This window comes from Homarus americanus, unplaced genomic scaffold (genome assembly GCF_018991925.1).
Source record: "Homarus americanus isolate GMGI-L3 unplaced genomic scaffold, GMGI_Hamer_2.0 scaffold25013, whole genome shotgun sequence".
Lineage (NCBI taxonomy): Eukaryota > Metazoa > Arthropoda > Malacostraca > Decapoda > Nephropidae > Homarus > Homarus americanus.
In genome coordinates this window covers 6,861,301-6,884,488 of record NW_024722158.1, presented here as the reverse complement: position 1 = coordinate 6,884,488, position 23,188 = coordinate 6,861,301, and the positions used below count along the sequence as shown (strand labels likewise).

The following is a 23,188-nucleotide window of genomic DNA, read 5'->3' as shown; positions in this document are numbered from 1 at the left end:
CGTGTTCCATCTAAGGTGGTAGACGCTGACCTAATGGCCATGCCGAGGAAAGGAGGCCAGTAGCCTGTGTAGGATCCCTCCATTGTTTTTGTATTCATATTATTAAGGGCGTCACTGAAGCCCTGTAATATTGTTCTCGTTTCCACGGCTTGAGCTGATAGATATGTTCTTTACACTAAGTTTACCATCCGTGTGTAGAAATATTTCCAAATATTTGTCTTGCAGGACGCAAATTCTGTTCAGTGTAGTTTTATTTATTAATATTTTCATTACATGTTGCCTGAGTGTGATATACCTGACACACTCACTGGTGTAATTCACAATCCATCATGCTTAACATAACATAATATTTGTCACATTAGTCATATAATTTTGTATTTATTTTAAAGAAAATGTGTCACATATTATATTTCCGGTTCTTAACAGGTTGATGGATTATTTATTATGTCATCGTGTTTATTATGTTTTATTGTATTGTTATGCTCTTAAAGAGACAATCAGTGCGGCTATGACAAATGACAAGATTTATTTCCGCGCCGGATAAGTGAGATCCATAAATCAAGTATCGCTTAAGAGTGTGATCAAAAATTATTGATTTATAAATGAAAATAATTCTACAATCCTTAGCGAAGGTACTTTTTTCGTGAAGACATGAGAAAAATCTGAATAATTTAGAAAATATATAAAGTGACAAAAAGTTAAAGAGATTTAGGAAAAATATCTGTTCAGGATATGAAAACGTTTATGGAGATATAGCTGCATAGTAGTTTTACTATGACATATCTGTTTAATAAATAATATTTTGTAATTAGTATTAGTTAGAATTTATAAACAGTTCTAGAATCGTAGTAAATATTAAATTTCGATCCCTCCATGGAGCATGAACCACATCTCTACTGCGCATGCTCACAACCGGTCTCAATCCCTCGTCCGATTAACATCCTACATCATCATAAATTCTCAAATTGAAGGTTTACTTTGACAAATAATCATACATTGCAGTGATATAAAGTTTAATGATTATTATATTTACTTGAAGCTTTTAACGGTTTCTTCAAGAATCAAGTGAACATAATAGATATATATTTTTTCCATGTTGTGAAGATATTCGGACAGTTGCCATCAACCAAACCAATGTGAAACAGCAAGTAAAGACACTCCACCAACACTCTTGTGAGAATTACTCATCCTTAAACCCAAGGAGGGACGTATGTGATCACTGGTGACACGGGGGGCCCCTGGTGAAGGAAGTCATTTAAGTTTTGTTCCCAAAGTTACGGAAATAAGGTCAAAATGGCTAAGTTGGTGGGTGTTTACGACGACCAGGAGGAAGTCAGGCTGGGAAGACTACAACTTCCCCTCTCTGTATATGATAACAAAATAGTAAGTATGGCAGTACAATCATTCCTGTAGTGTCAGTAATTAAACCACAGCCTCACATGATGGTTAATGGCGGCCCCGGTGATGCTGCTGGAAGTGAAATGTCACTGACACATCAAATCAACACACGGAAGGACACAACTGATGGAAAAAAATTGCTGACCTTAATTAATCAGTTTTGTAATGTTTTATTTACTTTCAGATGTTTCTGTGTGCTGCTATTAAAGTGCATTTACCATTCATAAGTATGAGCTGCCCCAAGGAAACATAAGTAGTCTAAATTTAAATGAGGTTATGTTTGTATGTTTCTGGTAACGTTATTAATTTGTATATCTTTCTGTATGATATTAATATTATATTGCCAAATTGAGCCAAAACTTATGAATTAACTTACAACATTGAAATTGATATAAAAATATTGAGCAGGTTTACCAAATGACTAATGTTAGAATCCATTTGACTTGTTCAAAAGTAGGTCATTGCCTTTGCATTCTCTGATGAACAGAAGTAAGCCATCTCTGAGGTATTTCTGGATTTAGCGAGAGTTTAACCTAACTTAGACATTACTCAAATTCTAGGTTAATGATTAAGGTACAGTTTTACGGTAGGAAAAGTTATGTTTATTAACAAATATTTATACATGGGAATTTTACCATAATGTTGTTTTGATACTGCGGCTAATTGTACAGACAAATCTCGTCATGTTTTGTGAAGGCTGAGAAGTTATGCTCTTCATAGCTCTTACTCGAGGTTAGGTTAGGTTTCTCGAGAATCATCCAATTCTCGGCTGTTGCTAGAGATAGCATGATGAGATTTGTCCATGTAATTAGCCTCAGCCTAGTTTTGATGCATTGAATTTAAATACAGAATGGGTGTTTACACTCAACAGTAGAGATACTGCAAGTGTTACGCCCAGCCATCAATGTACAGTACCATGCACGTTATTTGCTACTGATCACCGGAGATTCCATCTCTTAGTATTTTTTGTAACAGTATCTGGTTGCCGAACTTGGTATTATTACAGTTTCAGCCCCAACTCGGTTAGAGCAATTTTTTGTTTACCATTAGTCATATCTTGTCAATAGGGTTAAATTTTCTAATACTACCACTTCCTTCGCAAATGGATATTAACCAAGACACTAAATTCACGTAAGAAATTAGCGTAAATCTGCAGTCACCGCATGTCACCTGTTTGTTTACAACTGACTCGTAAAATTACACCATGATGCTTAAACAAAGTTGCTTTGATTGGTACCAGAATATCAAAATAATTAATTTCTGTTTACTATAGTGGGGGACAGCTAGGAAGTTAGGTAAGGTTAGGCAAGTTCCTTTGGTTGGTTAGGTCAGGTTGTGTGGGTGGGTGATAAGTTCAAAATGACTCCTTTTCAACGATAATGAAGGTCAAATTCAAATGAATCGCACCAAATACCATGGGAAAAACAAAAAAATTTGGTCGAACAGAAGTTGTGGCTGAAACTGTAAATTTACCCCAAGCATTATGACATGTCTATGGAACTAAGTACAGTACAGTATATACCGTACCAGTTTGATCCAACAGGAGACAAAATAAACTAACTTAATGTAACTGACCCAAGCGTGTGCTGTTGTTATTATGTGGAGATCTCGTTATTTTTGTTTACACATGCTTTTCTTTTTCTTTCAATGATTGCATTCAAAACATCAAATGAATACATGAAGGAAGATTGTCTCAATACACCATATTCCATATAAGAAGATGAAATGGGTATTTGCAGCTGATAGTGCAAATAATGATTTTTGGCATTTGCACCCAATTTTTGCACTGACACCCCTTGATGACGAAAATCTGGTGCAAATAGATAAACCAATATTTGAACCCGATACTTCAACACTTATTATCAAATTTTATAAGAATTTTGCACTGACAAAAAACTCTGGTGCTGATAACAGTTTCACTATCTCCTTGTTTAGGTTGATTAGGTACCAGATGTCAAAGTAAGTTCTTTCTGCTTAATATGGGGATGCTGGACAACTCGTACTCAAGCAAATCGTACCCATCAGAACATGTCAACTCGTACCCAATTTAAGAGACAGTTCGTGTATATATATATATATATATATATATATATATATATATATATATATATATATATATATATATATATATATATATATATATATATATATGATTTGTTCAAGACATCTTCGGAGCAGTTGCCTCTGAAGATGTCTTGAATAAAGACTAAAGCTAAGGTACTCCGTTGTTTCCATTTTCCCGTGTGATTTTATCAAGATTTATCTTATCCACGCTGTGGATTTACATGTAATATATATATATATATATATATATATATATATATATATATATATATATATATATATATATATATATATATATATATATATATATATATATATATATATATATATATATATATATATATATATATATATATATATATATATATATATATATATATATATATATATATATATATATATATATACAGTTCTCGTTTAATGAACGCCGATTAACGAAATTTCGGTTAACGAACTGCCTTCCATAAGGATCTTCAATTCGGTTAACGAACAAAAATTCGGTTAACGAATTTCTTACGAACCGACCTCAACATGTTTTCGCTTGCACTGGCCGGGCAACCAGCTTTAGTATCAGTCCGCCAATACAGTAATCGGTTTTAGGGCTTAAATTCCTTACTATTTTAGTAAATATCAAGAAGTTTATACTATTCAATAATTTTAAAAGTTTAATATTAACTTTTTTTAGTCATTTTAACAATTACTGAACATAATTGATGGTAAAGAAACTAGTTTCTGGCGTGCCATCCAGCCTGTTAACACACCAGACAGGTGTTAGTCTCTCTCTGTTTTCAGTGGAGGTAACATCTTGCTTGAGACTCTCTTCAACTAAACGCTTTTTTTCTGTGTTTCCAAGCAAATTATTGGTCATTTTGAAATATATTTTACATATTGACAATATATAATGCAGTGCAGTGTTGATTTAAAGAAAATAATCTTGAAATACACCAAGAGAACTAAAATTTTATGGGTGAAATGGTGCCATGGGGTGACTTCTCTTCCACCCCAATGCCTTCTCTTCTTCCTTCTCCACCCCCATTCTTATTCCCATCATCATCATCATCCAGGAGCCTTCTACATACACACCTCAAAGTAAGTGAACTTTTCTACCATTTTTGTTGAATTAAGGAAATTTTCGGTGAGCTGGAACCAATTACCCAAAAACCCATTGAAACAATGGTTTCGGTTAACGAACTTTTCGGTTAACGAACGACCTTCTGGAACGGATTGAGTTCGTTAACCGAGGGGTCACTGTATATATATATATATATATATATATATATATATATACGGGTGCAAATAAAGAAAAAATATTTTCACTATCGAGTGAAAATATTTTTGGCCATAAGAAGATGGCACCCATATTCTACAACTTAAGTAAATTAAGTAAGGAAATAGTGTGCTGTAGTTATTTTACCAGAATTCCTGTTGGATATTAAATTAGGTAAATATTCATCTATTTTGCACTTAAAATGAATCATATTTGATAAATTTATATCTATTTGGCATGAGATGTGTCCTTTTAAAATGACTTTGAAAGAAACAGTATGTACAGGACTGTACCGTACTGTATATGCATGACCATCTGCGAGGGGGATCGGAGTTACCAGACCTTTCCTTGGTACACCGTTTGTCTTGTTTATCCTCTTCACTATTTACTGGATCTTAGTGATGAGAGGCAAGCAGCTATCACAGTACAGTACCCCGATAAATCTACCTATACCTGTACACTAATTTGCTCGTAGAAAGGAAATCCAGTTTGCAAGTGTTTCACTTAATTTCCACAATGTGTCTTGTTAGTTATTCATTTGTTGTCCATGATGGCTTTTACCAAACAAACAGTGACATTCATTAAGTTTATTTATTATTGTTAGGTCATATTGGAGCCTAGTCGGATTGGGGCCCATTTCACTCGCAAACTACTGCTACTAAACAGAATTTGAATTATCGCTAAGTGAATGATCGCTAGATGGCACATACCTGTATATCAAAACAGAATAGTGGAGGATTACTTATTTAACATGGTAGTATGGTGGTGGGGTAACCCTCACAATTTTCCCTCTGGATGAATCTGTGATTGGATGACCGGCCAGCAGGAAGACGCACTCTCAGTGTTTACATTTGAGTTACAGTACCCTAACAACATTGCAAAATAGTTTTGAATATGAGGGATATACAATATTATTAGTAGTTTGTAAGTTTGAATACCATAACTCAGTTACAAGATCGCCGAGTGTGTAACTTACGAGGAGTTTTAAGTATCCGGGCCCAGATGTGTACCAAGACAAATCATATGAATTGTTTTACAAAAAAATGTCTTTGTACAATATATTTATACAATATCACAATTTTTATTTCGAAAATTTGCCCCATTTTTTGTAGAATCAAATTTTTGTGTTTGGATTAGGGGTCTTCTTGAACCCCCAACTGTTGTTATGGTGCTGGAGGTATCACTGGTTTATGGGACTTTAGGACTGGCCTGCCCTTGGGGTTGTTGTATGCTGATGACTTAGTGCTGATTGCAGATAGTGTATTAAAGAGGCAGTGGAGAAATTCAAGAAATGGGTTGGATGGAAGGGCCTGAGATTGAATGTGATAAAAACAAAAATACTGATTAGTGGTATGGGAGAGAGGGACCCATGGTGGAAGTGACCATATGCTGTCATCAAAGAAAGGGCTTGTCAGCAACTCCATAATGTACAATGAATGTGGAACGTGGTTACACTAGAGTTGCAGTGGAGTAGATAACAAACTGCATGATGTTGCTGATTTTCTGTATGTACACTGTACATACAGAAAATGGGCACATGGGTACCTGTACATTGTACAGGTACCCATGTGCCCACAGTACGGCTGGAGAAACTGAACATGGGGATATTTCCCAGGACTGTGTCGATGAGTTCTGTTACCTGGGTAACATGATCAGTGCTAGTGGGGGTGCTGAAGGCCTGTTTAGCTGCAAGAGTCAGAAGTGGCTGGAGGACGGCAAAAGGCCCTTCCCTTCGTGTGAAAAGACGAACGTATGAGATTGGCACGAGGAGTGTGATGTTGTATGGCAGTTAAAGAGGAAGACATAAACAAGCTCGAGTGAGCTGAAATGAGAATGTTGAAGTGGATGTGTACATTGACAGAGATATATTGTGATTGAAGGGGGGGGGGGGGATGACTAGCGAGACTTATTGAAATGTGCCTCTGGACGTAATCATAACAAAATACTAAATTCTTTATATTGTTTTAGAAAGCATAATCCTTTTTACACAATTAATTTGAATGATTCTTACCTTTTATAATATAAAGTCTTTCAGCGAAATAAATCCACAAGTTCACACATTGATGTGTCTCTAAAACTGAAGTGACTTGCTAGGACTGCCTTATTATATATGAACTGACAGGCTGATTAATGACACCCTACATTTTTGTTTCAACCTTTGTGACCAGAAGCAGGTTGACCCCAATTTCACGAGCTATCACATCTCTGAGGAGGGGATTAATAATGGCCTGAGTTGAAAAATACTGCTTCTAGCTAACCTCACTGTTAGGTCTCAGGTAGGGGAGGGGATAACAGGCTCTGCAAGACTTTGTCATTCTCTTTGACGATGACCTGAGATGACAGGTGATGCTGACATGTGTAGCCCGGGAAGTTAACCTGGTCACAGTAGCTAAAGTCAATAGTAAGAGAAAGGTCGCTCAAGTCACATTTCCTTTATTTCTTCCTTAACGTAATCCTTTAGATCACCCAGGGGTGAGTACAGCACCTACCGACAAACAGAACTGTAAATATGTACTACACACAAAAGTTCTCTCGCCCTGAAAACTTAGGAACATATCTCATATCTTCATGGCGGACTAGATAATTATCCATTACATCCTTCACATAAAATCCTTAATACTTAGGGTTTCTCTGAATCAGTATAAACATGGACTGAATACCTTGACTCACCAGTAACATGAAAATAAACAGAGAAACACCTCAACCCCCTGGATGTCACACTGCTTTTTCCCTCCAAAACAAAAACATCATCATCTCGACATACACTGAACACTTTTACCTTAAGTCCTGGTTTACAATAAGGTTTGCATCAACATAATCCTATCGTGAATTGAGGTACTGTACTATATACTGTACAGTACAGTATACAATACTGTACATCTAATCTGACATTGCAAGATGTTCTTTAGTGAAGCAGATCATGATGTTTTTTCTTTAATTTAAATAAAATATTAAAACTAACAAGTAAAAGATGTCATTAGTTGTACAGGTATTGATAATATTCTTTAGTGTGGTTACTGTACATTGTATTTATACTTTATTAATTTATTTTATTGTAAAAGTTTTTTTTCTTGCTCATTTACCAGATGACAATGCAGCTCGGAGAGTCATGTGATGGATGTGAATTTACCGGAGGCACAACAAAACGGCGATGTGATGAATCCTTCACAAGACAGTACAATGCTCTGAGCAAGGATGAAGTTGTAGCTGCTCTGATGGTTCCTTCGAAAGTGTTGTTCACAAGGCTGGCTCAGACGGTGGCGTGTGTTGGCTGTCGGAGAAGGTTAGTTCATAGACTGTAGTACATCGCCAACTCCCGGTCAGTCCCGATTTGAAAGCTTTTGCCAGACTGGGAATTGACAGCTGTGATTGATCCTGTTTGTCTTGTACTTTACAGCAATTATGAGATCTGACAAAGGTTATGTTTGTGTAGTGCATGTTACTATAAATATAAGTGATGAGGATTAATAATATGTGCAGTACCTGTACACTCGTAAGGGGCGATGATAGTTGTATGTGATGACAAATGTTGAGTGATGAGAGATGGTAGTAATATCTGGACTCATATTTGTAAGAGCAGTTATTGAGTTCAGTAACTTGAGTAGTGGGGATTTGGCCAGGATTTTAAGACCATTTACCTTTCTGCAACATTTAACCCCTTCACTATAGGGACACGACTTTTAATATTTTATTTGGCTAACTCCATATGATTTTATTCAGCTCAGAGGGAACCCATATGCAAGGGGTTAATATATCGTGTGAATTTGCATTTCAACTAATTACTTTATAACTTGTACAATACATATACATGTACAGTAGGATCTCATAATTCGCGACTAATTGGTACCGGTTTTACCGTCTCGAAAGTTAAAATCGCAAAACGAGTGACATTGAAATACATATAAATAAGCCTAATCAGTTCTGTGGTGTCACCCAAACCCCCCTGTAATGACCTACAACCCACCAAGAAAATGACATTACAGTAATGTATTCATGCATGTTATATTGTACATATTGTTGATAACAATATTTATATACACTCATACTGTAGAATAATTTATCTTGATGGAGTCAGTGAAATGCTTGACGGGGCTGGTTGATGGGTTCCGAGGCAGGGAGGGCTGGTTACTGCTTCCTCCCTGCTCCCTCATCTACACCTCCTCTAACCTCAGCATCAAATCCCTCAAAGTCTTGAGGCAGCTCTTCCACCAGGAAGTTGCCCAACAATTCACTATCATCATTGGTGGTGCCATCATCACCTCCTAAAGCGATGATTGTCAAGGCATTAACAGGCTGGGCCTTGCACAGGTAGCGAGTAATAAGGGCATGTACAAGGCCTTATATTCCTCCATACCCTTAACAAGGGCAGAGCATGTTAGGTTCCAAGGATGAGGCCTGGTATCGTATTCTTTTAGCTGTTCACTGAGACGTGCGATGTTTGTGAGCAACTCACTCAGCTGGCGTGCTGTAGGTTCACCAGGCTTAACATAATCCTCTTGTGTTGGTTGATGGACTTCTTGTTCTTCATCCTTCTCCAACATATCTTTAGTTGTTGGTTGCTGTTGATGTTGACCAACGATTTCTTGCAAATCTTCCACCTGAACATCTGAAAATCCCGGTGCTGGGACTGAGCGCGCTGCCTCCACTGTGTCCATTAGTGTTGCCGCCACGGACTGGCTCTCTCCGCTTGCCACGGTCTGTTCTGCCCCACTTATCTCGGAGTTAGCGAACAAAGACTTCCATGCGTGTAGTACTGTTGCAACATTAATCTTACGCCATGCCTCAACAGTTCTGTCCACTGCATTTTTAATAATATATTTCTTCCAAAATTCACAGACTGATAACACTTTATGATTGTGGGGAGGTGAGGTGCCAGGAGTCAGGTTGTCTACCATCTCCTCCTCCTCCTCCTCCTGGTTAGCTGGTAGAGCCTGGTCACTCAGAGTTCTGCCTCGATTTGTTGTAACTCAACTAATGAGTCTGCTGACAAATGTCTTTATAGAATGACTGATAGAACAGTTTAACATTACTGATGAATTCGTGGTCAAGTGGCTGCAGAAGCGATGTGGTGTTAGGAGGAAGGAAGATAACTTGTACATTAGGGTGGCGTCCAATGAGAAACTTAGAGTGTCCAGGAGCATTATCCATCACCAGGATCACTTTGAAGTCAATGTTCTTCCTCCAGCAGTACTGTTGGGCATTAGGAACAAAGTGCTTGTCAAACCAATCGGTGCAGAAAGACATTGTAACCCAAGCTTTCTTAATAGACGTCCAATAAACATTGAACTGCGGCATATTGGCACGATGGTAGGCTCTAGGATGGGCAACACGGTTAACAACCAGGGGTTTCATCAAGAAATCTCCACTTGCATTAGCTGTGAATAAAACTGTAATCCTGTCTTTTGAAGTTTTTACACCCGTTGCTCACACTGCATAATTATATGTAAAAAAAAAACTGTCAAAAGAACACCAGTTGAATTATCTCAATTCTGTTTTCACCATGAGTTATTATATATCATGTACAGGGCAATTACCGGGTTACAAACGAGTTGCGTTCCTGGAGACGTTCTTAAGTAAAAAATGTATGCAAGTCGAAATTCATACCCTATGTGCATGCTGTACTTACAGAACAATACCCTGTACATCTAAAATCACTTGATATAAGAGAAAAGAAGAATTAGAATGACAAAATACAGTAAATGAAAATAAAAAATAAGTCATCAGGTAAATAAAATCCCTTAATTTTTTGGTAGGTGGAATGGCATTTCCTCATTATTTCAAATAAATCTGAACTTCCAATTCTCTGAAATAAAACTTAGTATTTTGGTCACTGGTGTCTGTGTGTATAACAGGGGGGATGGGGGGTGAGAGCTTTATGAAGATGGATTTGTGATGTGTGAAGCAACAAGGGTTAACCAGAAGAATACAGTGATATCTCCATTAGCCAGAACAATTGGTGTAGAGCACTTCCAGGAATGAGAGATTTCTGGGTAACGAGATGACTCTCATAGCCGGAAAAAATCCCTCGTCCACGGAATTTTCTCGTTACTGTAACGGAAAATTTTTCTCAAAGTTCCAGAAATTGCCCATTACATCATCTCTCGAACCAGGAAAAATATCCCCCATCCCCAGAATTTTCCGGATACCGGAAAAATTTTCTCAGAATTTCCGGAAAATGCACCTGATTTTCATTTTTCAAACCTTGGAAACTCCCCTATCCTGGTATTTTCTGGGTATCAGGAAATTTTTTCCAAATTTTTCTGGAAAATCGTTCCCAAAGCCAAAATTTTCTGGAAAATTCCGGCTTTGGGAGTGATTTTCCAAGAAACTTTTAATTCCGGCTATCGGAAAGTTCTGGTGTGTGAAGGATTCCGGTTAACGGAGATATTACTGTATACTGTGGTGTGACCGTGTTGTGGAAGGTGAGTGAAGAAGGGAGTGTGTATTGTTCATGGTATTGGCCACCTTGCAACATAAGAAAGAGCTTGCAGTAAAATGAAGAGAATTATATATGTGTAACCTATTATTTATGGCAACTGTTTGTGTATGGCACAGTATTACGCAAGCTCAAGGTCTTTTCAGCAGCCTGAGCCATTATTTGAGGTATAAATGTAGTGTTAGATTCATAAAAGATTTAGTTGTAGATAATTTGTAAACAATAAAGCTTATCATTCTATTATCTTAAACTTATTTATTTTTCTAATTCTTCTTTCCCTCTTGAACTTCCTTGTCATGTGTGCTATTATGTCTAGGATTTTATTTGTGGTTCTTGCTTGAGTTTTAATTTTGCTTGTTTATTTCCAATGAATCTTTTAAATGAAGGTGTTCAACATTTATCAGTTAATGGCTGTTGTATTTTCAGTCAGTTATGTTCGATTAATATAAATTAACTGGCATGTTATTATACTAATGAGACACCTGTTGACAGTGTGGAACGACTCTTTAACCAACTGAAGGACTCGGGCCACCCTGCGCTGGAGCCACTGATAATCACTAGCAATGGGTTTCTCACTGTTCTTCGCAAGTATGCCCTTCAAGCAAGGTCATTAGGGGCCTTATTTAGTGACCACGGGTGAGTGCTTCTTGTGTGTCTCCTTCTGCTGTAATTAACCTGCTGCTTGTCATGGTCTTGGCTTTGAATAGGTCGGCTGTGAAAGTTACTACAGGTACCAAACCTCTTACAGAAATAAGTCTTATTTAAAAATGATGAAACCTGAATTTTCTGATATAGTACTGTAGTGTGTTGTTTATACTGGATAAGACTTCATGTGCAAGAATAGTCCAACTAATGTAAATCTTAAACAGCATCAGAAGGTTCAGGTGTCACCACTGTTAATTCTCTTAAGCACTCAGGAGTCTGGCACTAGTGACTTTTATACCTATCCTATTTTAAAACCATAAAATCAGCTACAAATAACCTTACTAATTTTATTATTTTTTCTGGAGATATCTGATTCAACTTCAAACATTGTCGTGTGGTAGGAGACAGGTATTGGGAGAATTTTGGTACAAAGAGTGGCTAGACTTTCTTCTGTCTTCTCATTGTTCAGCAGCCAGCAGTTAAACTGCCATCTACTGTGCAAGCACAGCTGCTTGTGTTTCCAGTTACTGTTAGGAAAAAAAAAATGTAAGGTTTACACTGCTAATGTCTGATGCTGAAAATTGTATACTATACACTTAATTATTTGATCTTAAAACATAAAATCATCATGTTTGTACCATGGGAGTGTTGGCCTTGTGTTAGGTATGTGGAGGCTGTCGAGCTTATGATATGGGAAGAGTATGTGAGTATGAATTAATAGTGACTTGAATGATTGGTTTGAAATAAGTTGGAGGAGTTCATAAGGTGTGTGTGTGATGTCAACCAGGTTATTTGATGTCATCTTGGATGGATCAGTAAGTGATATGAAAGTCAAAATGGATGACCATATACTAAACTACATGGCATCACACAGTTGGAAGCTGTCACATTTATTGTACTTGATTGATGGTGTGCTTTCTTTCTAAAAAATCAGTTGTTTTTAGGTGGAGAAAAATCCACTAGTACTCAATATACAGAAAAATAAGAAGCCTTCAAGAAAGGTAGAATATTAAAACATTATAACTACAACAGCACTGTGACTAAATTATGTAATGTGTGTTTACTCTACGTAATATTTGTTTACTACAAGATCAGCAGGTTCACTTGCCCTCAAAAAAAGAAACCCTTGCAATGTGTTTTAAATGTCTCAAATGAGTCCAGCTACTTCTGGGAGACCAGTAACTACTATAGTTGTATACTTAAGGTGTTGTGTGGGTAAAAGATTGAGCTACAAAAGAAGGTTCACACATGTGGTCAAGTTCACTAAGATGCCATGGATGACCATCACTAGGTACTGCTACACATGGATCACCACCACTAAGTGCTGCAACATTTGAATGGTAAGATGTAAGTTATGATTTTTTCTTTTCTTTATTTGCAGGTTAGCTCTTAGTGTAGTGCTAGATAACATCCCAAAGTTGAAGAAGTCTGGACGGTGTGTGCTTCACTCCATGGAGGGTGTGAGATGCCGTCCTGGTGGGCGATCGTGGCGGGACGTGTGGGAAGTGATGGACACCACGTGCCGTGACACTGTCACACTTGTTTGTGCCGATCACCTTTTGACCACACTGGACAACTACCTCCGCAAGCATAGATTCTGCCAGGAGTGCAAGAACAAGGTGACGTAACCACTACTTGAGGGTAGTCATATTTTTAATGAATTTGTTTCTGATTATTTGAGAGGATTTTCCAATTATTATTAATTTGTATGTGTTTTGTGTGTGTGTCTACACACACACACACACACATATATTTACAATAGTACAGGTAAACGAAATTACTGCCTCTAAAACGAATGGCTCCCCGTCCCAGCTGCGAAAATGCCAGCAACTTTAAAACTACCCACAGACATTCTTGGGTGCATCCAGGGTGTCATCCACTAATAATAGAGGACCGCGAAATAAAAATTCACGAACTTTGGGGGGAGGGGGGGGGGGCTGTATATACAGGAGTACCCCTTATTGCAACGGAAGCATTCCTAAAAGTCATAAATCATTACAAATAACAAACTTGAGAATATTATGGGAATTTTCCCCATAAGAATTATAATGTAAATGTGTTCACCAGCTAGCAACTTTCACCACGTATTTTCTGATGTACACTCCTCATTATCCAAGAATATTAGGGACCAGGGTCGCGTTTATACTGTAGTATCAGTAAACGTGAGGATTAAATACAATTTTTACTTGTTGATGGTTCCTGTGTTGTTCCTAGACATGCATTTACTTCTGAGGTAGGTGGGTAATGTTTGATTACCTTGGAATAGCAATCCTGCTTTGCCAGCTAAGAAGGTACTCCGTTTCCAATGTAAAAGTGGGTTGGCACAAGTAACTTTGATTCCAGTATAAATACCATTTTGAGTTTCTTGCTAGGGGGGATCACACGAAGGAGGAATAATGATAGGATGTTTGGGCAGTGTCATAAGAACAGTACAGTAAGTAAAGTGTTTGTAAAATAGTACATGATCAGTCATATTGGCAAGTGAGAGACCAATTGATGTTGTAAACACTATGTGGGGACTGTAGATGCTGAGGGTGTATGTTGTACATCTAGTACTTGTGCTCTCACAATACTTCCCATAATGCTGGCTTGCACTTAATTTTGCCTGACCACTTATTCTGTGCAGCTATGAACTTCCCCTTTACAGTGCAAATTTTTTTATGGGAAAAGATAATTCCTGCTGTGTTGAGAACTCGTGCAAAGCAAGTTATTAACATATTTAACATTTATTTACTTTGGCCATTACTATTAATATAAGTGACTTACATTTTAGGTACATAGAGCATTTGATATCCTAGTTGGCCACATCACTATAGATCCAGCCAAGGAAAAGGGGTATGTTGCCTCCCTGTATGCAGGAATTCGTCGGTGTGAAGCCAAGAGACACATTCATGTGCCTGCTGACACCGACTATATCACCCATATCATCACGAGGGCAGAACCTGAGCTACAAGGAAGGTGAGGATTGTGTTTTTCTTAACCTTCTTTATTCCAAGTTAGAGTTTTTTTTGTAGAATTCATTAATTTTTACACTTTCACTCATGAACTGACAAATTTTCTTATCTTAATCGTGGCTTTACTTACTCTTAAACATCCTGCACATGATACTTTTTTAATTGATGTCCCTCACTTCAAAGAACAAGTACTTTATTACCTATCAGCTGGTGTATGGCTGAAACAACAAGTTGGAGCACTTCACACTCACACACATTTCTTTATATTATCAATATACACAAAAAAGTATAGAAAGGGAATCACCGATCTCGTTATTTAGAGTTTCATAACATTCTCGATTCATAATAATCTTAATTGTCAGGTTGCCTTTAAATGGGAGTTATTTCCATCATCTAATATAATTTTAAATATGCTCTCCCACCAGACGTGAACGACATGCAAAGACATTAGAAATTGCCCAAGAGGAGGTGTTGACTTGCTTAGGACTGTTTTTGTATGAACGACTTCAGCGAATCCATACACGAATGCGCGAAGAAGAACAAACTTGGGACATCCTCTTCCATGTCGCACTGGATACTCTTAAAAGAAATTTTGAGGTAAGACTTGGCTAGAAATTTTTGTCTTTGTGCTTGGGGTCCAGTTGGGTCTCGTTTCCTTGAAGTTAAAGAGCTTCTAGCCATATTTAGAGCCCAGCTTATATTGAAAGTAGGTTTCACAGACCTGGCTGCCTGTTAAGGACATTCTGGATACAATAAACAAGGAGGCTGCATTGTCGGCACTACACTTGACCACCTCCATTTCCCAACTTATATAGGTAGGTACTGTACTCAAGTTCAGTTGGATGTACTGGGATTGAACCATCAACCCTTGGGACAGGAGGCAAGTGCTCTGGCTATTCATTCAGCTGCTGCTCTATGAGAGCTTAGTGTATGGTTTACTCTAGCCAGGATGGAGGATCAGTCAAAGTTTTCATTTAAAGTATAGTTTGACGACGTTATGATAGGTGTTGAGGCATGTGTCGAAAAAGTCAGTTGGAATTCTCAGAAGCAATCATAGAAACTTTGTTAAAATTTCAGCATTGAAGACCATTGTTATCTGAACTTTGCATAAGAAGGAATCAGTGGGTTAAATCGCTAACTTTAAAATTTATTGCATATTTATTATTATTATTTTGTCATTATGGTAATACCTCAAATAAATATAGTAGCATTGTCTCTATTGTTATCAGTATTTAAAGAAGTTTACTATGTATATTAGGTGAAATTGATTTGGTTTATTAAAGATAGGAAAAAGAAGGATGTGAAAAGAGGAATGAATACTTACAGGTAGTGCAGAAATCGGTTACAATAATTTGGATCTTTTGTATTTGTATTGTTGTCATACTTGTTGTTTGTGGAGGAAAGGCAAAGCTACTCTATACTTTGTTGTATCAAGTGTTTGTCATTTTACCTTCAGCTGTATGTGGAGGACAAGCAGGGCTACTCTAAGTTTGAGATGTTGTGTGAGGAACTGCAAAGACAAGAACTCAGAGAAAAAGCCAAGAAAGAAAAGAAGAAGAAGAAAAAGAAGAACAAGAAGAATGAAGAAGGCAAGGAGAACACTTGTCTGGTAAGTAGTAAGGAGAGAACTGGGGAAGGGATTACGGGAACAGAGAACAAAAGAAATATATCGTGCTTGGCAGTCTTGTATCACCTGTGCTGTCACCACCTCCCTAGAGAGGAACTTCTCGGGGAGCCAAGTGTCATTTACAGATTTAAATAGTATTTATGGAATTGATTAACTTAATTTTATATTATATTGTAGTAAGAGTAAAATAATACAATATCCAGGAGTAAAACAAAACCCCCAATTCTCACCTGAAATCGAAATGTTATAAAAAAGAGGCTTTTGGTTGGCCAGCATATTTTCTTGACATGACTGCTAATATTTTCTGCCCCAAATTCAGTTAAGCTTTGTATAGTACACCACACACCACCTAATAGCTTCCTAACCATTCATAACACAAAACAGACACCATTAACATAACCTTTGCAATTTGGAAGTTAATGGCATCCTGAAGGCTGCTGAGTCCATGGGGAATTAAGCAGTGCAATAAAGGCAGCAGCAACAAGATTTCTGACAGGGTGTAAATATTGTTGGCGACATCTTAGTGACTTTGCATGACAAGTAAGGCAGTTAAAAAAGACAGTTGATAGTGAATGAGGGAGTGTGTGTGTTGTTGGTTCCAGCTACCCTTTGTGGCAGTGTCCAAGAACTTTTAAGAGAAAATGAATAATTTGTTATATTTTTATTGTGTACTTATCTGTTTATGTACCTAAATGTGAGTTAAGACTACTCTGCTAATTTAATTTAATTTTCTAGTGTGAGGAGGAGGAAGGTGGTGGATGCCGGGAGTGTGAACTAAACATGTCATCATCATCCTGCTCAAGCCAACGTGCAACTCTCATCAATGCCACCAACAAACAGGTAGGTCATAGTCACGTGAAATTAACATCAGGAATTATTTAAAAGAAAAACCTTACACAGTTCAGTACTCTTAATTAAATAATTATTTTGACATTATATGGTGCTCAGAGCCCTATTTATATCCTGATTTGACTTTTTTCTGTATTTTGGTACATATTCCTCCCTATTTATTCATTCAAAATAACTTTGCATCTCCCTATCACCCCTTTGTTCTTAAGTGTACTAGAAGCTTCATGGGGAATGGAAACAAAAGTAGTGATTATAATAAGTAGAGGAAGGAGACCAGGAGAGAGGAATGTTAGTTTGAGTGAAGATAGAATGGTGGAGGGGAGGTGTTTCAAATATCTCAGGCATATATGTCAGTGAATGTAACAGTTAGTGATGTAGAGAATCATAGAGTAAATGAAGGAAAGAAGATGGTATGTGTATTGAGAGAGATGTGGAGAGAGAGACCTGTAACAAAAGAGGCATTGGTAGTGATGTACAGGGGAATATTTGAACTAGCAACATGGTACAGTATGAAGCATGGATTGTGGATGTGTGAGAAAGAAGAGTATTGGAAGTAGAGAGGGTGTGTTTGAGAGCATTACAATAATTCCTGTAAAGTGCTCAATTTTATCTGCGTGCTCGGTTCATGTTACGTGACGCATTGTAATTTTGTGGTAATGCTTAAATTGCCATTTGGTCCTGGCTTGATTATGTTGCCAAGTTACTGCCTTGTGTACACTGTTTAGTTTATTGCACATTTATTATATTAGTGATTTGGATGTGGACTTAAGGATTTTCTTCCTTCGTTCATCATTGTTCAATGAAGTGTTTGTTTATAGATGGGAGAAAAGGGTTTAGTGTCCTGTGGTGTAATCAGTACCACGTATAGGAAAAAGGAATCCTTATCTCTTGATGCTAATGTTGGAAAGTCATCACATTATTTCTCATTGTTTTATTTTTAAATTTTGTCATATTTCTAATTGTTTTTTTTAATTGCCATAATTTCTCGTCGTGATATTTTACCGGTAATCATTTTATAAAATTTACCAGAATGACACCGTAATTAATGAAGTTTATGTCGTGTATGAAGTTTTCAGTGACACAAAAATAAGTCATGAAACAAAATTAAAGTTTTTAGCTCCATGAAAATACATGAGCTACTGTAGAATAGTTTTCGTGCAATGCTGTAGTTGTTGCCACTACATGTATTTTGTTTTATTGCACATCATTTATTATCATGGCTTTGGGTTTGTGCTTGGGGATAATTCACCCTCTTATGATGTTCAATACAGCCCAATATCTGCTTCTGGAGTGAAAAAAGTCCAGCATTCTTTAGCTCAGTTCCTACTTAACTAAGACTAGCAAGAATGAGATAATATCAAACTTTCAAGTTTTTTCTTTTCATATGTGTTGCTTCTGTCACTTTTTCAATCTGTTAAGTACTTGGAAGATATGGTGAAAAGTATATGATAAGGTATTAGAGAAGCAGGAAAGTACTCAGTTCTGGGCTGCTGGCTTTAAGAGGCTTATGGCATTTTTTCTCCATTATTAAAATATTATGGTAATACCTACATAAGACCATAAGAATGGAGGAAACTGCAGCAGGCCTATTGGCCCATACTGGGCAATCCCATTTACACCCAACCCCTATCTCTCATATATCCATCCAACCTTTGTTTGAAGCTATCCAGCATATTTGAGTTAATGATGATGTTTGGTAACTTGTTCCACTCATCCACTACTCTATTTCCAAACAAGTGTTTACCTGTTTCGCGCCTAAATCTAAATTTGTCTAATTTAAAACCATTGTTACGAGTTTGCTCCTGGTTGGATAGTTTGAGTAACTTTGTATAGTAGCACAGTTTGTACCATGTTCAAGGTACTCCATGATAAGTCCATGCATGGTGTGGAAACTGATGTGTGTCGGGTGAGTGAGATACAAAGAATAAGGAATATACTGTAAATAGTATCAGATGTGAGAGTGAAGGAGTGGTGGACTTCTTACCAACTTGGATTGCTAAGGTATTATGCATATATTGAGAGAATGGAAAGTGGAGGATGGTGGAGAGGGATTGGAAGACTTGGATGGTTAGGTGAAGGCGGTTCTAGATGGAAGGGGAATGGACATCCAAGAAGTAAAGGTGTGTCAAGGGGTTTATGTAGAAAGATGTGTAATACTGTACTTGGTTGTATATGTGGAGAGACAACTGCTTTGAGGTGGATATTTCCTTCTTTTTGAAGGTCAGTTTAAGTAATTTAGAGTTCGTGTTGATTTTGATCACATTACCACTGTGTATTTGTACCTGCAGGTTGGCAGTGAAGTCTTCTGTCGAGGAGGTTCTCATTTAGGGCCTCCTCTAAATAGTCCTCACTTAGGTGCTGCACTAGGTAATGGTCACATACCTCCTGATGGAGCAGGAGTCATGCCAAGGTGTAGTAGTGAATGTGGCAGTATGGAGGCCAGTGATATAGGCAGTGAACGTGGGAGCAGTGAAGAAAAGGAAAGCTGTGACTCTAGCCCTGACCCTTACCATCACCATCACCACCAGCTTGACCACCACCACAGTCATCACCATCGCCAGCACTGCAACTCGCCACACCCTCTAGAGTGCACTGCTTCAACAGACTCACTTGTGTCTAGATGCTCACAGGTAGGTGCATCACTACTTTTAATTGGAATACAGTGCTAAAATTTTTGAAAAAACAAAGAACTGTATGGTATAAGAATTTTTTTTAGCCCCACCAAAGGAAATTAGAGGGCTTTTAAGATGGTGCCTGTCAGTCCATCTCAGTCCACTTTTGAAACATAACTGATTATTTTCAAATATCTTGGTAAAAGGGTGTATAATAATTAGCCTAGTAGTAAAGAGGTGCCTTATGCTTAAAAAGGATACCGTAGGATAGAAAAACTGGCTGGAAATTGATGAGTGCAGTGCTGTACTGAAGAGAGGTTTAGACTAGTGTTTATCCACCCAATCCCTCATGGCTCATCAGGCCTACATGACCCACATTCACTATCACAAATTTCCATATACAGTACCTACCTGGCTACCCTGCATATTATATCAGGAAAAACTTGCACAAATACAGGGGAAAAATTTGCACTGTACAAGTGTTATTCATCATTGACTCATTGATTATTACACTTACTGTATTGCTAATAACATTATTTGTAATCACAAGTTTGTAAAGTCAACTCCTCCATTAAGTTCTTGTAGAATTTTCATAAAACCTGGTATAATGGTATAGGATAGGTACAGTATAATAATTTGTATATGCAAAGATTGTTCCTCAAATAATTTTTGGCAGAGTTATTACAGTTTCTAATCCATTCGCCCAAAGCCAAGGGAACATCACCTTCAAGTGACTCATTTTATATTTAGGGATCCCGAGATGGAGGATATTGCTCAGCCCAGGGGTCAGGAGGCTCTTCCAGGGACTCATCAGAAGTAGCTTGTGGTGAGGGTCTGTGTTCTCACCATCATGATGACCATGTAGATGATGCTCTCCACCACCACCATCATCATGACCACCACAACCACACAGATGACCTTCCAGACGATGACCAAGGGGACCACTTACACCCACCGCTCTCGCCGTCACTCACACGCCACTCGCAGCCTTTTACTCTGTCTTTGCAGCAGATGTTAGATGTAGGTTTTTATTTTGATTGTGTTCTGCTTGTAGATCTATTAATACATATCGATGTCTCACAGTTGTGTATCTATATTTTAATTTGTTATTATGTCCAGTGCCTATGTTCAGGTAATATGCTTCTGTGACTAAAAGGTAACATCCTTTATGCCATTTTCCACAAGTTGTGGGGTGACAACCCTTTGGACAAGTTAGGTTTCCTATACTCGAGAAGATATTGATGTTGCTGGTATGCAGCTCAGTGCACACCACAGTACAATATTACCCTGTGAATTTGCCTGCTCATGGAATTGAACCTTTGTCTCATAGTTTTAGAGTTTTGAGGATTACCAGCTGGGTTTGGGAGCTCCTCTTGTTCCAGTAATTATTGTTTCACCTCCACCCGACATTGCAATATTTAATCAACAACCACCAATAGAAAAACATGATAGTATCATACTGGACACAGACTTGCCCATCAAACATATCAGTATCATCATTGCCAAAGCTTTATAGAAACTGAGTACTTTTATAACATCGAACAACTTTTTTTTTTAATAAAAGAACCATTAATAACAGAATATAAATTATGCAATCGCAACACCTGCCTTCATCAGCCAGAAACTCAAAAGATCCAAAACGATGCCTCAAATCGGTAAGAGATTGCACTAAAGCCTCATACATTCTGAATCAAGAATTCTCCTCAGGCAAGACCACTTTGACATCATGGACACAACACTCCACCCATTCCTGTAATTTCTGGTTGAACTACCCCACACCCAAAAGACAAAAATGCATCACATTACTCCTACACACACTGCCTTATCCCATCAACACCTCTCAACATGACTATCCACAAATATATACACAACTGTTTACCAACCTCTTCCATCTCGAGACTAAAATTGAACAGCATACTAAACACACCTTTGCCATATATCCACATTTCACACACTATTATCCCCAGAGAAATGAGAGCACATATCACCAGGGTATGTTTTGGTTGTTATTCTTACCTAAACCAATATGAATTCAATATGCAGCTAATCTAAAGTCTACATTATAGTGCTGCCTTATTCACTACAACTTATCTGCTCGGTTCTTGCTCAACATTTACCCAACACAGACAATCCTCCAACATAACACCACAAAAGATCACAGAGTAATCTGTGGTCATTGATGAATACCAGGGATTCACCTGCTTAACAACCATGTGAAACAGAGACCACAAATATAACAAGGTTTGGGAGTTTTAGTGCTACCAGATTGGCTATGTTGCTCTAATTTACAGGTATATTGTAAATTTTGCTTTGTATCATTCAGGACTCAAGGTGTGAGGATGAAGAAATTCCCGAGGCAGAAGTACGAGCTTGGCGTGCTCGTTTAGGAGTTGTTAAGCAAAAACGGGCCGAATTGCGGCAGACTCTACGGCAACGCTTTCAGCAGTTATGCCATCGGGGTTGTGGGGTTGACTCAGGCTCATCAGTGACTGGGCCGAGTCATCATTGTCACCATCACATGCAGTCTCCTCATAGTGCCCTGCCTGTGCATCACCTCACTGCCACCAAGCCTCGTTAAGTCAGTCACAACTTGTCCAAGAACAAGATCACTAACTGTCTTATTATGGTTGAAGTGGGTATTATTTTAAGTGTTAGCGAAGAGCTGATGGCCCTCATGCAAATTTATACAACTGGTCATTAATTTTGTTTCTGAGGTTCAACATCTTTGGCCCTGTTATTTATAAAAGATATTGATTCAAAGGAAGAATGCAGTAATAAAAATAATAAGATATAAAAGATATAATGCAGTAACAGTTATAGTGAAGGTGTATATATATATATATATATATATATATATATATATATATATATATATATATATATATATATATATATATATATATATATATATATATATATATATATATATATCTATATATATTATATTATATTATATATATATATATATATATATATATATATATATATATATATATATATATATATATATATATATATATATATATATATATATATATATATATATATATATATATATATATATATATATATATATATATATATATATATATATATATATATATATACATATATATATATATATATATATATATATATATATATATATATATATATATATATATATATATATATATATATATATATATATATATATATATATATATATATATATATATATATATATATATATATATATATATATATATTGCTGCTTTATCACCATTTGCAGTTGAAAACAACCAAAATCAAAGATGCCATGTACTTTAGTTTGCTAATTTGATTTTATGAGTGAAA

General features: G+C 37.0%; 1 protein-coding gene across 1 annotated transcript; it reads left to right on the top strand.

Moving 5' to 3' along the window:
• Positions 1–886: 886 nt before the first annotated feature.
• On the top strand, positions 887–22,675 carry LOC121862180 (gametogenetin-binding protein 2-like). The gene is made up of 12 exons (XM_042360257.1): positions 887–971; positions 1,105–1,383; positions 7,816–8,012; positions 11,658–11,801; positions 13,192–13,429; positions 14,584–14,768; positions 15,190–15,361; positions 16,221–16,373; positions 17,127–17,231; positions 19,529–19,870; positions 20,603–20,872; positions 22,176–22,675. Exons 2-12 carry the CDS (start codon positions 1,294–1,296, stop codon positions 22,428–22,430), a joined length of 2,151 nt encoding a protein of 716 aa, XP_042216191.1. The 5' UTR covers positions 887–971; positions 1,105–1,293; the 3' UTR covers positions 22,431–22,675.
• Positions 22,676–23,188: the final 513 nt, after the last annotated feature.

Bases quoted from the DNA above. Each gene is read 5' to 3' on its own strand.
- LOC121862180 (XM_042360257.1), top strand. From the start codon at position 1,294: ATGGCTAAGTTGGTGGGTGTTTACGACGACCAGGAGGAAGTCAGGCTG. The intron at 1,384-7,815 runs GTAAGTATGGCA...CTCATTTACCAG, and splicing joins CTGTATATGATAACAAAATA to ATGACAATGCAGCTCGGAGA. The intron at 14,769-15,189 runs GTGAGGATTGTG...CTCTCCCACCAG, and splicing joins GAACCTGAGCTACAAGGAAG to ACGTGAACGACATGCAAAGA.